Here is a 13755-nt window from a genome sequence, read left to right on the forward strand (position 1 = left end):
ACAACTGTACAAAGTCTGCAAGCAATTTTCAAGTGTGTGTTTGGCACCGTGCTAAGGATGCCCAGAGTTGTGCGGCTTGCATGCACTTGGAACAAGCTGGCCTTCGCCCGAATCCCCATAGGATGTATTTGCACAACACGACTTCCTTAAATATCTAGCATGTTGTCTGATCTGCTAAATTTAGGGTGAATTTCCCATTATATTAGCTTCTGTTTCCAAATATTAGGCAAACACAACATATGGGTTGATTGTGAATCACCAAGGAAAATGAGTTGCATAAATGCTGTTGGGCAACACACTTAAAAAAAAAAGGTAGGGCTTTGTGCAATCTCATCTGGACATTTTGCTTCCTTCTGACACGCTGGTTTTTGGATCTCGGCATACCACTCAAGGTGAAATTGTCCCCCACCCACCCCCAATTTTATATTTCCCCCGAAAAGTCGTGCCCTCTTGAGTTACAGAACCAGTAAAGTTACAACAGTCTTAAACATATTCCTGCACCTCTCAAAAGCCTTTAAGGTTGTTGTTGTTAGTTGCGAAGTTGTGTCCGACCCATCACAACGCCATGGACAACATTCCTCCAGGCCTTCCTGTCCGCTACCATCCTCTGGAGTCCATTTAAGCTCATGCCAACTGCTCCAGTGGCTCCATCCAGCCACCTCCTTCTCTGTCGTCCCCTTCTCCTCTTGCCCTCCATCTTTCCCAGCATTAGCCTCTTCTCCAGGGAGTCCTTCCTTCTCATTAGGTGGCCAAAGTATTTGAGTTCCCCCTTCAGGATCGGGCCTTCTAAAGAGCAGTCAGGGTTGATCTCTTCTAGGACTGACAGGTTTGATCTCCTTGCAGTCCAAGGGACTCACAGGAGTCTTCTCCAGCACCAGAGTTCAAAGGCTTCCATTCTCTGGCGCTCAGCCTTTCTTATGGTCCAACCTTCACAGCCATACATTTCAACTGGGAAAACCATAGCCGTGACTACATACACTTTTTTTTGAAAAGTTTGTTTTATTTTTTATTCCCTTACATACAGTTATAGGTATACATTCACATAGATCTTCTTCTTTACATTTGTCATTCTTATACATTTGTTATTCCATTTAAAAGGTTATAATATACAATTTGGGTTGCTTTATTTACCATCCCATCCGCCTGTTTTAACACCACCCTATTTTCCCTTTCTTTTCTCCCTCCCTCCCTTCTCTTCTTCCTTCCTTCCTCTTCTCCTTTCCCTTCCTTCTTTTTTTAAAATAATTTTTAAAAACACAAACAAACAAGACACAACAAACACCATAAAAACATATTCCATTACAAATTATAAAAAGTGTGTCAATTGGTTACAAAGAACTTCCGTAGATCCCTTCCACAGTCATCACCTATAATCCATATCAAATTATATATTTTACATCAAATATATTTATATATATTACTATCATCATACCTCATCCTTCATATGACTATAGTTGTTTTAACATCCCTTTATAGCAAATATTCCAAAATGCAAAGCAAAACCACATAATGGCATTCCATTGTCTATTTTCAAAATCATCCAACAACATTCTATTTTTGTGAAACGTTCTAAATAAAAAATAATTATGTTTGATAACAAAGTTTCTAAACCTCCTTTCTTAATCACTGTTTACAATTTATATCCAATTTCAATATTATAGGCTTTTATACATAACTAAGTTTCAAAACTTCCTTTCATGGTCACCATTTAAAATTTATACCAAATTTCCTCTTGTTGAAGCAATATATATGTATATATTATATCATTATCAATTATTTATCTAACTATATCCATGATCAATCCAATTTTGATATTATAGGCTTTCATACATAACACCATTTCTAAACTTCCTTTCATGGTCACCATTTAAAAATTTATACCAAATTTTCTCTTGTCAAACCAATACATATATATACATTATATCATTGTCAATTATCTATCTAGCTATATCCATTATCACTTCATTTTTAACATAATGCTCTAATTTTAACTATTTAGCTAGTATTTTATTAATAGTTTTCATATCTCAACCTGTGTCTTTCCAGTAGTAGTACAATCTTATTTCTTTTGCCTTATGTGGGATTAATCTTCTGGTTATTTCCTTAATCAACTTTGTGTGGACTTCTCTTCGCACCTTGTTGCTTGTTGCATGTCTTATAAATTCTCGAAACCCTCCATCAACTTCTCTAATCAGCTTATCTTTGGTTATCAGTAGTGCTTTTGTCAAAGTTCCTCTCCTTAAATCCACCAATTCTTCTCTTTTTTCTCCCTCTATACCTTGAAATCTGGAGTAGGGCTCTTTTCCATCTCTCTTCCCTTTCCATGTTCCATTCTTTCCATTTCCAACCACGCTCAGATCACTGTCAATATCCACAGTTATCTTGCCTCTTTGTTCATTTTTCCTTTGGGTTTTTGACACTCTAACTTTTTCATTAGCTAGCTATCTTCAATTTCATCAAAGTTTGCTATATTACCATCTATATTTTCCAATTTCTTCTCAATTCTCTCTGATGTTTCTAATAATTTTTGAATTTCAAACATAATCTGTTGTAATGTTATGGTTTCTTCTTGGTATTGTGTCATTGTCCAATTTATAAACACTGCCACTCTAGTTGGAAAACAAAGCTTTGTTTTTCACTTCTCTCTCACTGCCAAAGAGACATCCAAAGGGCACCTGCATAAACAACCCATCTTATCTCTTTGCAAGCTAAAACCTTTGAAGTGCAAGGTCAAAATGATTAGAGAAAAGAGAGAGATTTTTTTTTCCAGAACTCAGCCTCCAATCTTCAAGTGGCAGTGTAACTTCTTTTCCTTCTGATGTTACTGCTCTCTTTATATTCCTTTTATATCCTCTTTATATTCCAAGCTTAAAAGAAACAAGGCTCTTAAATGGAACAAAAGAAAAAGAAAAAAAAACCCATCCAAGCCAGTATTGTGAAAGTAAAAAAAAAAAGATTTAATCCATAGGTAAAAAAATGTAGAAGAAGAAAAGCCAATACTTTCACTTTAAAAAGTAGGAAGTGTTTGCAAAACTTCCATCCATAGAAGACGATTAAAAAAAAAAGATAACACACTTTTTATTTATTTATTTATTTATTAGATTTTTAGACCGCCCCTCTCCCAGAAAGGGACTCGGGGCGGTGTACAGTCAATACAATAAAACCAGTCATAATAATTAAATACATTTAAGATACATTTGGAGGGGGAGATAGGCTGTACTAAGAAATAAATATATTCTAATCCTAAAAACATCACAATTAAAACCCCAAACCCTATTAAAATAAATCCCCGGGAGGTAAAACTAAGAAAGTGCCAGGCCAGCTGATTGAAATAGGTGAGTCTTTAACTTTTGCCGGAAGGAACGGAGGTCGGTGGTAGGTCGAATGTCTGGGGGGAGGTCATTCCAGAGGGTTGGGCCCATCACAGAGAAGGATCTACTCCTAGGTGTCGCCCGCTGGCATTGCCTAGCAGACGGCACCAGGAGGAGCCCCTCCCTGTGTGAGCGGATAGGTCGCAAGGACGTGTGTGGTAGGATGCGATCCTGCAGATAACTAGGTCCTATGCCATGGAGCGCTTTAAAGATGGTGATCAATACCTTGAAACCCACCCGAAAGGCCACAGGTAGCCAGTGCAGCTCGCGCAGGAGAGGTGTTACATGGGAGTAACGTGTACTTCCCATAATAACCCGCGCGGCTGCGTTCTGAACTAGCTGCAGTCTCCGGATGCGTCCCAAGGGAAGCCCCATGTAGAGGGCATTGCAGTAGTCCAGGCGAGACGTCACCAGCACATGAGTGACTGTGCGCAGGGCACTCCGGTCCAGTAGGGGGCGCAATTGGCGCACCAGGCGAACCTGGTGGAACGCCCCCCTTGCCACGGCTGCCACATGGTCCTCCATTGACAGCCGGGCATCGAGGAGGACGCCCAAATTGCGCGCCCGCTCCACGGGGGACAGTTGTTCGCCCCCTATGGCCAGCGATGGAGTCAGCTGGCTGAACCGAGGTGCCGGTACCCACAGCCACTCAGTCTTGGAGGGGTTGAGTTTGAGTCTGTTGTCCCCCATCCAGACCCCGACGGCTTCCAAACACCGGGACATCACTTCGACAGCCTCGTTGGGGTGGTTTGGGGTTGAAATATACAGCTGAGTATCATCAGCGTAAAGATGGTACTCAACCCCAAAACCACGGATGATCTCACCCAGCGGCTTCACATATGCGTTGAACAGGAGAGGCGAGAGGACCGACCCCTGTGGCACCCCACAAGTGAGTGGCCTCAGGGACGACCTCTGCCCCCCTGTCAACACACATTGCTTCCGGTCGGAGAGGTAAGAGCCGAACCACCGCAAAACGGTGCCTCCGACTCCCATCCCCTCCAACCGGCGCAATAGGATACCATGGTCGATGGTATCAAAAGCCGTCGAGAGATCTAATAGGACCAGGATAGAGGAACAACCCCTATCTCTGGCCCTCCAGAGATCATCTACCAACGCGACCAAGGCTGTCTCCGTGCTGTGCCCGGGTCGGAAGCCGGACTGGCGTGGGTCTAGATAGTCGGATTCGTCTAGATGTCGTGGAAATTGCTGCGCCACCACATTCTCAACAACCTTCGCCAAGAAGGGGAGGTTGGAGACTGGACGATAACTAGCTAGCTCCATTGGGTCGAGCGAAGGTCTCTTGAGCAAGGGTCTCACCACCGCCTCTTTCAAGGCGGTTGGTAAGTATCCCTCACCCAATGAGGCGTTCACCAGGCCCAGGAGCCAGCCTCGTGTCACCTCCCAGGCTGCCAGTACCAGCCAGGAGGGGCACGGGTCCGTTAAACATGTGGTGGGTCGCAGCCGTCCACGCAACCTGTCCAAATCCTCGGGGGCAACAGAGTCAAACTCCTCCCAGAATGGTCTCTCAAGACTCGCTGTTGGCGGCTCGTCTGGTCCACTGACGGAGGTCCACCCGCTCCGGATCTGATCGATTTTGTCCTGAAGATATTCCCCAAACTCCTCTGCTCTACCCTGTAAGGGTGTCTCCCGCGCCCCCTGCGATAAAAGGGAGCGAGTCACCCTAAACAGGGCGGCAGGGCGGTTATCCACGGACGCAATAAGAGCAGCACAATGTCTACATTTGGCCGCTCTTATTGCCACAAGGTAAGTCTGCAAATAGGCTCTTACCTGTGTTCGGTCAGATTCGGAGCGTGAGGACCTCCACCTGCTCTCTAGACGTCTCCTGTGGCGCTTCATCACCCTAAGCTCCTCAGTAAACCAAGGAGCCCGGGTGGGTCGATGCCGCAGGAGAGGTCGCAAAGGCGCAACCCGGTCCAAGGCCCCAGTTGTCGCCCTATTCCAGGCAGTCACTAGGTCCTCGGAGCGGGAGCGGGACAAGGCTACAGGTATTGGCCCAAGCTCCGTCTGGAATCTATCAGATTCCATCAGGTGCCTGGGGCGGTACCAGTTTATAGAGTCTGGTTCCGCCTCCTCGCGGTGGGGGATAGTGCCAGGGAAGTCCAGCCGGAGGGATGAGTGGTCTGACCATGACAGGGGCGTGATGACTAAATCCCCTATTCCCAGATCACTCGTCCACTGTTCAGATACAAAAATGAGGTCCAGTGTGTGGCCCCCTTCGTGAGTGGGGCCCTGCACTAGTTGGGTCAGGTCCATGGCCGTCATGGAAGCCATGAACTCCCGAGCCACCTCGGAAGCCGCTCCCGTTGACGGCAAGTTGAAGTCCCCCATGACCAAAAGTCTGGGAGTCTCAACTGCCGTCGCTGAGATTAGCTCGAGGAGCTCGGGCAGGGCTGCTGATGCATAGCGAGGAGCCAAGTATACAATCAGCAAGCCCCACTGCCTCCCTGGGCCCCAGTTCACACCAAGGGACTCACACCCGGGTATCTGAGGGACAGTGAACTCCCTCGGCTCTAAACATTCCCGCATAACCACCGCCACCCCACCACCCTTATCCAGGGCCCGAGGCTGATGGAATCCACGGAAACCCGGTGGGCACATTTCCACGAGGGGTAAACCACCCTCGTGGCCCAACCAGGTCTCCGTTATCCCTGCAAGGTCTAGCTCCCCCTCTGAGATCAACTCATTAATGAGGGGGGCCTTGTTGGTGACAGACCTTGCATTGCAAAGCATCAGCCGCAGGCCCTGGCTCTGTAGCACCTGTCCACCTAGACTGCAGGGGTTGGTACAAGCGACCGGGCGTAACCAGCAGCCGCGGTCTCCCAACCGACCTTGGGATCTTATCCTGTCCTCGCATCCCCTCCTCCCCGCGACCGTTGTAATAGGACAACCCTCTGCTTTAGTGACCTTTATATTCCCCCCCTCCACCGCATCCCCGTCCTTCCTGGACTCACCTGTCTGTCCGGCGCTGGCTTTCCTCCCGGTCTGATTAGCCCTCCCCCCCACCCTGGGACCCCCTAAAAAAGATAAAAAACATTTTACTAAAAATCCCCTTAGCTTCCGGTTCCTGCACCTCTCGGGGTCCACGAACCCGTCCTCGAGGCGGGCCCTTGAAAGAGCCAAGGGCCAAGCCTGCGAGAGAGGGGCCTCCCGCAGGCGGAGCAAGTCTAACCTCGAATACGTTATTATTGACAAAATTCCAGTAGGGGCTAAGGTGCTGTAGATGGTAAAAAAGTCAATATGGGGGGAGGTAGAAGGCATTAGTCCCAAAAGTCAATATCAATGTGGGGGGTAAGAGGCATTGTCCTGGATAGTTCTTCAGTAATGAGTGGGGGGGGGGAGTAGATGTCTAGATGATAGAATTAGACGGATGTGGCGATGATGGTAGAAATGGTGGAAAAGATGGTAGAAAAAATGGGTGATAGCCCCAGCAGTAAAGTTGGTGATAACCCTCCATGGTCTTAGATGGTCCTAGGTGGGGATAAGCTCAGGAACAGAGAATCAGGGTCCTTGGTGGGTGGGGGGGGCAGTCTTGGCTCCAAATAACCATACTCCTAGGCAGCCTTCCAGCCTCTCCATGGTCATGGGCCCGGTCCATGGCCCTAGGCCAGATCTTCCAGAGGCCTCAGATGATCCAGGCCCCCTCAGCCACCATAACCACCATCCTCTCCCACTCTGTCCTGGCTCCCACCTAAAGGGTCCAGTAGTCCAGGCTCGCCCAGTGCTCACCCAGCGTTCCAATGTTCCAAGCGTTGGTCTTCCAGTGTCTTCCCAACAGCGCCGGCCTCCAGAGGATGATAACACTGTCCAAAATAGCTTAAATTCGCTGCTTCTTTTCTTTTCTTTACAAGTTTAATTTGGTTTTAATCTTTTTGGGGCAGTCTCTTTTGTAAAAATAAAATTTCCTCACCAGATGGACACACTTTCTCTTTTCCGCTTTCCTCCGGTTGCGGAGCTGTCCCGACTTCAGCAGCTTGGGGCTGCGCTTCTATCGCTGGCTAGAAGAGATTCTCTTGGTTCAATCAGGGACTTTGCAATGTCCCTGAGATCAGCAAGATGTACTCTTCCCTGTCACTGTCTCTTCGGGACGGTTTAGGTCCAGATTGACCACCCAGCGGTAAAAGTATCGGCTGTGATCTCGGAGCTCCGAGAACGCACATCCATATCGTCGCAACGTCAGCTCCTTCCTCCCTTCCCCTTTCTTCTTCACTTACCTCTCCCCTATTCCTACTCTTCCTCTTCCCCTTCCTACTCTCTCTCCTTCTCTTTTTCTCCCTTCTACCCTCCTCTCCTTACTTTTTTCTTCCTTCCCTCCTCTTCCTCTCGTCCTCTCTCCCTTTCTTTTTATGTTGTTACAGGTGTCTCTTTCAAATCTCAATTTATGTTTTCTTGGGATGGTATTTCTGCAAACCCAAATATAGTTTAGCATCATTTCTTATTCCCTTTCCTTCGCTAATTTATCCTAACTATGTTTTTTCCCCTTTATATCTCACTCTTGAATATGTACTTGTATATTTAGTACTTTCTTTTCTGTTTCCCCCTCTTCCTCCCTTTTCTGTTTAATAGTGTATCATCTGAGTTCCATATCTGCCCCTTACTTTCTTTTCTAGATTTCTTTCTCTAGCCAGTCATAAACTCTTCCCCATGTCTTGAAATACACCGATTCCTCTTTATTTTTTATTTTCAAAGTCAACTTGTTCATTTCTGCACAGTCTAATATTTTTTTTTATTATCTCTTCATCTTTTGGTAACTTATTTGATTTTTTTGACTTATATTGATACACACTTTTGTTGGCAGGGTGATGTCTCTGCTTTTTAGTATGCTTGTCTAGATCTGCCATAGCTTTCCTCCCCAGGAGCAAAGGTCTTTTAATTTCTTGGCTGCAGTCCCCATCTGTGGTGATCTTGGAGCCCAGGAAAATAAAATCTACTACCTCCATTTCCCCTCCATATATTTGCCAGGAATTGAGTTTTCTTAATGTTGAGTTTCAAGCCAACTTTTGCACTCTCCTTCTTCACCTGCATCAAGAGGCTCTTTAGTTCCTCTTCACTTCACTATCACCTAGTAGAAGGATAAAAATGGGATAAAAAAAAGGACAGGTTAAAAAAGAAAAGAAAAAGGGGTCATTGTGGATTTTACTCCATTAGTTGTTGTCAATTATAGGTGTGTTCAGCTTATTTGTTCAACATCACTTACAGGGGAGTGATCTTAAAATCTACGTATTTCATTCCAGATGATAGCATTTCTCAAGTGCTAAAGCTGGGAGAAGAACCATCCAAAGTTCAGGATCTACAAGTGAAGTTCGTTGTTCGTACCACCCCAGACCCCGATGATGCTGACTGCTATCTCACTGTCGGTCAAGACCATCTCCTAGATGATTGCAATTTCAACGTCTCCGCAAAGACCTTCTTCGTTATTCATGGATGGGTGGTAAGTAGAAGGACTTTGCTGAGCTCCGTGACACATGACAAGCTGCGATTTTTTTACAGTGACTACTTTTTTGGCAGCATTACCATATCTAGGGCCAAGGTATATACAGCTTCGAATCACCCATTTTTCTTGACGGAATGTACCTTCTACACTGGACATTTCTAGTATTTAGACTGTTGCTGTAAGTGGGTTGATTGGCTGTGTAGTTGCATCCTTGTACGGACTGAGAGCCAGGATAGTGACCCGGTATGAACTGGTGGCGTTCCTCTGTACCGAGCTCTCCTCTTCTTCCTCTACTAACACCAGGAAGACCAGACCCCTGTGAGGAACAGCGGCGGGGTCTGGTCTACCTGGTGTTAGCAGAGGGGGAAGAGGAGAGCTCGGTACAGAGGAATGCCACCAGTTCATACTGGGACACTATCCTGGCTCTCAGTCCGTACAAGGATGCAACTACACAGCCAATCAACCCACTTACAGCAACAAAGCCAGCACTCCCCACCTCCCCACCAAGATTTATAGAAAGATGACAGCTCCGACCATGCCTTACTCACACAAGCACGAAGCCAAAAACACCAGCCTGAAGATGGCGAGTGGGACCTCGCCGAAACGTTGCCAAAACAATCTCAATCTTACATGGGAAAAGATCCGAATACAACAAGACCAGCATATAAATATACAGACAGACAGACAGACAGACAGACAGACAGACAGACAGAGATGATATAGATATAGATGTAGGATGTAGATGTAGATGTAGATGATAGATGATAGATGATAGATGATAGATGATAGATGATAGATGATAGATGATAGATAGATAGATAGATAGATAGATAGATAGATAGATAGATAGATAGATAGATAGATAGATGATGGATAGATAGATAGATAGATAGAGATAGATGGATAGATATGGATATAGATATAGATTAGATATACATATAGATGATATAGATATAGATATGAAGATATAGATTGGGACTCCACCAGTGGCTGAGTCAGTGCCTGTCCAATTTTCCTGGTAAAATGCAGCTTGAGGTTTGGGAGTAATAAGATCATTCCCGGATATTTTCCAATCACTTTGGAAAGAAAAACATGGCACAGTCATTCTTTCTATCCTATCCAAAACAGAGGAAAACATCCATTTATAGACCCAGCCAAAGTGGCAGTTCGATCAAACAAAGTCAGTTAGTGACTTATAAAAGCTGAGCTACACGATACATCAAATATCCAGCATGGTTTCGTCTGTCTTTAAATGACTAATGTAAGCATGGTAGAACTTTCTGAGTTTTCAAAATTCTTCCTCTCTCCAAATGACAAAAATAATATATTGGTCCCGATGCAGTTAAAAACAACAAACTTGTGTTAGTGCATGTGGAGGGGAGGGTTGGGTATCCTCCATCAATGTGTGGTGGTCTTGATTAAGATTCTCCTCTGTGCTTATGTCTATGGAAATTGGGCTTTGTTTTTCCTTGAAGATGTTTCGCTTCTCATCCAAGAAGCTTTTTCAGTTCTGACTGAATGGTGGAGGATCCTTCAGTCAGAACTTCTTGGATGAGAAGCGAGACGTCTTCAAGGAACAACAAAATCCAGTTGCCTTTTGAAAAAGCACCTTTGGGACTCCTGCAACTATGCTAGTTTAAGTTAAAAAGGGCCAACTCTAGAATCAGAAAGTTCAAATCAGGATCCAAACGTTGAGCTTGAAAAACTGTATATTTTAATAGCTGTAATAGGTTTTTTTTTTAAAAAAAAATAATATTGTGGTTTTTGGACAATTGTAAGCCACTTCACTCACCCTTCTGTTTCACCAGCTTTTTGTTTGGGAGGTTTTGAGGGTGACAGGATGCATCTCCTGGTCATCCAAATCTTTGGATTTGGATTAAGAGCCAAGATCTTCTCCCAAGATTACATTCCCCAAATGTATTAACAGCTGCATCCTTCTATTTAAAAAGTCTTTTCTGAGAGTCTATAGAGTTTCTCAGTCATCCAGGTCATGGTTGTCCCAAAGGTGCTTTTTCAGGAGGCAACTGGACTTTTTGGGTTTTTTTTTGAAGATGTTTCACTTCTCATCCAAGAAGCTTCTTCAGCTCTGATAGGATAGTGGGGAATGGAACTGTGGTGGGATTCAATTTTTTTTACTATCGGTTCTGAGGACATGGCTTGGTGGTGGTGGTGGGGTCATGTGACTGAGTGGGAGTGGCCAACTCAATGTCATTCACGCCCACCCCCACAGTCACATGACATCCCCACCCCCACCAAGCCATGCTCACAGAACCCGGTAGGCAAAAAAAGATGAATTTCTACCTATCTACCTATTTTCTGCCCAGGCCTGGCCTAATCTGTCAAAGGCCTCCTCTTGCATGCTGCCCGCTCTCCTTTCGCCAGTCCCATTTCCGCTCCTTCAGAGGCTCTGGCCCAGGGGTGAAATCCAGCAGGTTCTGACAGGTTCTGGAGAAATGGTAGCGGAAATTTTGAGTAGTTCGGAGAACTGGCAAATGCATCCTCTGGCTGGCCCCAGAGTGGGGAGGGAATGGAGATTTTGCAGTATCCTTCCCCCTGGAGTGGGGAGGGAATGGAGATTTTGCAGTATCCTTCCCCTGGAGTGAGAAGGGAATAGAGATTTTGCAGTATCCTTCCCCTGGAGTGGGGAGGGAATGGAGATTTTGCAGTATCCTTCCCCTGGAGTGGGGAGGGAATGGAGATTTTGCAGTATCCTTCCCCTGGAGTGGGGAGGGAATGGAGATTTTGCAGTATCCTTCCCCTGGAGTGGGGAGGGAATGGAGATTTTGCAGTATCCTTTCCCTGGAGTGGGGAGGGAATGGAGATTTTGCAGTATCCTTCCCCTGGAGTGGGGAGGGAATGGAGATTTTGCAGCATCCTTTCCCTGGAGTGAGGAGGGAATGGAGATTTTGCAGCAGCCTTCCCCTGGAGTGGGGAGGGAATGGAGATTTTGCAGCATCCTTCACCTGGAGTGGGGAGGGAATGGAGATTTTGCAGTATCCTTCCCCTGGAGTGAGGAGGGAATGGAGATTTTGCAGCATCCTTCCCCTGGAGTGGGGAGGGAATGGAGATTTTGCAGTATCCTTTCCCTGGAGTGGGGAGGGAATGGAGATTTTGCAGTATCCTTCCCCTGGAGTGGGGAGGGAATGGAGATTTTGCAGCATCCTTTCCCTGGAGTGAGGAGGGAATGGAGATTTTGCAGCAGCCTTCCCCTGGAGTGGGGAGGGAATGGAGATTTTGCAGCATCCTTCACCTGGAGTGGGGAGGGAATGGAGATTTTGCAGTATCCTTCCCCTGGAGTGAGGAGGGAATGGAGATTTTGCAGCATCCTTCCCCTGGAGTGGGGAGGGAATGGAGATTTTGCAGCATCCTTCCCCTGGAGTGAGGAGGGAATGGAGATTTTGCAGCATCCTTCCCCTGGAGTGGGGAGGGAATGGAGATTTTGCAGCATCCTTCCCCTGGAGTGGGGTGGGAATGGAAATTTTACAGTATCCTTCCCCTGCAGTGAGGAGGGAATGGAGATTTTGCAGTATCCTTCCCCTGGAGTGGGGAGAGAAAGGAGATTTTGCAGTATCCTTCCCCTGGAGTGGGGTGGGAATGGAAATTTTGCAGTATCCTTCCCCTGGAGTGGGGAGGGAAAGGAGATTTTGCAGTATCCTTACCCTGGAGTGAGGAGGGAATGGAGATTTTGCAGTATCCTTCCTCTGGAGTGAGGAGGGAATGGAGATTTTGCAGCATCCTTTCCCTGGAGTGAGGAGGGAATGGAGATTTTGCAGTATCCTTCCCCTGGAGTGGGGAGGGAATGGAGATTTTGCAGTATTCTTCCCCTGGAGTGGGGAGGGAATGGAGATTTTGCAGTATCCTTCCCCTGGAGTGGGGAGGGAATGGAGATTTTGCAGCATCCTTTCCCTGGAGTGAGGAGGGAATGGAGATTTTGCAGCATCCTTCCCCTGGAGTGGGGAGGGAATGGAGATTTTGCAGCATCCTTCCCCTGGAGTGAGGAGGGAATGGAGATTTTGCAGTATCCTTACCCTGGAGTGAGGAGGGAATGGAGATTTTGCAGTATCCTTCCCCTGGAGTGAGGAGGGAATGGAGATTTTGCAACATCCTTTCCCTGGAGTGGGGAGGGAATGGAGATTTTGCAGTATCCTTCCCCAGGAGTGAGGAGGGAATGGAGATTTTGCAGTATCCTTCCCCTGGAGTGGGGAGGGAATGGAGATTTTGCAACATCCTTTCCCTGGAGTGAGGAGGGAATGGAGATTTTGCAGCAGCCTTCCCCTGGAGTGGGGAGGGAATGGAGATTTTGCAGCATCCTTCCCCTGGAGTGGGGAGGGAATGGAGATTTTGCAGTATCCTTCCCCTGGAGTGGGGTGGGAATGGAAATTTTACAGTATCCTTCCCCTGGAGTGAGGAGGGAATGGATATTTTGCAGTATCCTTCCCCTGGAGTGGGGAGAGAAAGGAGATTTTGCAGTATCCTTCCCCTGGAGTGGGGAGGGAAAGGAGATTTTGCAGTATCCTTACCCTGGAGTGAGGAGGGAAAGGAGATTTTGCAGTATCCTTCCCCTGGAGTGAGGAGGGAAAGGAGATTTTGTAGTATCCTTACCCTGGAGTGGGGAGGGAAAGGAGATTTTGCAGTATCCTTACCCTGGAGTGGGGTGGGAATGGAAATTTTGCAGTATCCTTCCCCTGGGGTGAGGAGGGAAAGGAGATTTTGCAGTATCCTTACCCTGGAGTGGGGTGGGAATGGAAATTTTACAGTATCCTTCCCCTGGAGTGAGGAGGGAATGGATATTTTGCAGTATCCTTCCCCTGGAGTGGGGAGGGAAAGGAGATTTTGCAGTATCCTTCCCCTGGAGTGGGGTGGGAATGGAGATTTTGCAGAACCAGTAGTAAAAAAGTTTGAATTTCACCACTGCCCTGGCCCTAGCCCCGC

At 46.6% G+C, this 13755-nt stretch overlaps 1 protein-coding gene across 1 annotated transcript in view; it reads left to right on the plus strand.

Moving 5' to 3' along the window:
- Nucleotides 1-13755, plus strand: part of LIPG (lipase G, endothelial type) — a 53681-nt gene that overhangs the window by 10960 nt on the left and 28966 nt on the right. The window contains exon 2 of the mRNA XM_081942553.1: nucleotides 8624-8820. Coding sequence (XP_081798679.1) covers nucleotides 8624-8820 — 197 coding nt within the window. The remainder of the gene's footprint in view (nucleotides 1-8623; nucleotides 8821-13755) is intronic.

Source organism: Natrix helvetica (genome assembly GCF_964273705.1).
Source record: "Natrix helvetica genome assembly, chromosome: 2".
Lineage (NCBI taxonomy): Eukaryota > Metazoa > Chordata > Lepidosauria > Squamata > Natricidae > Natrix > Natrix helvetica.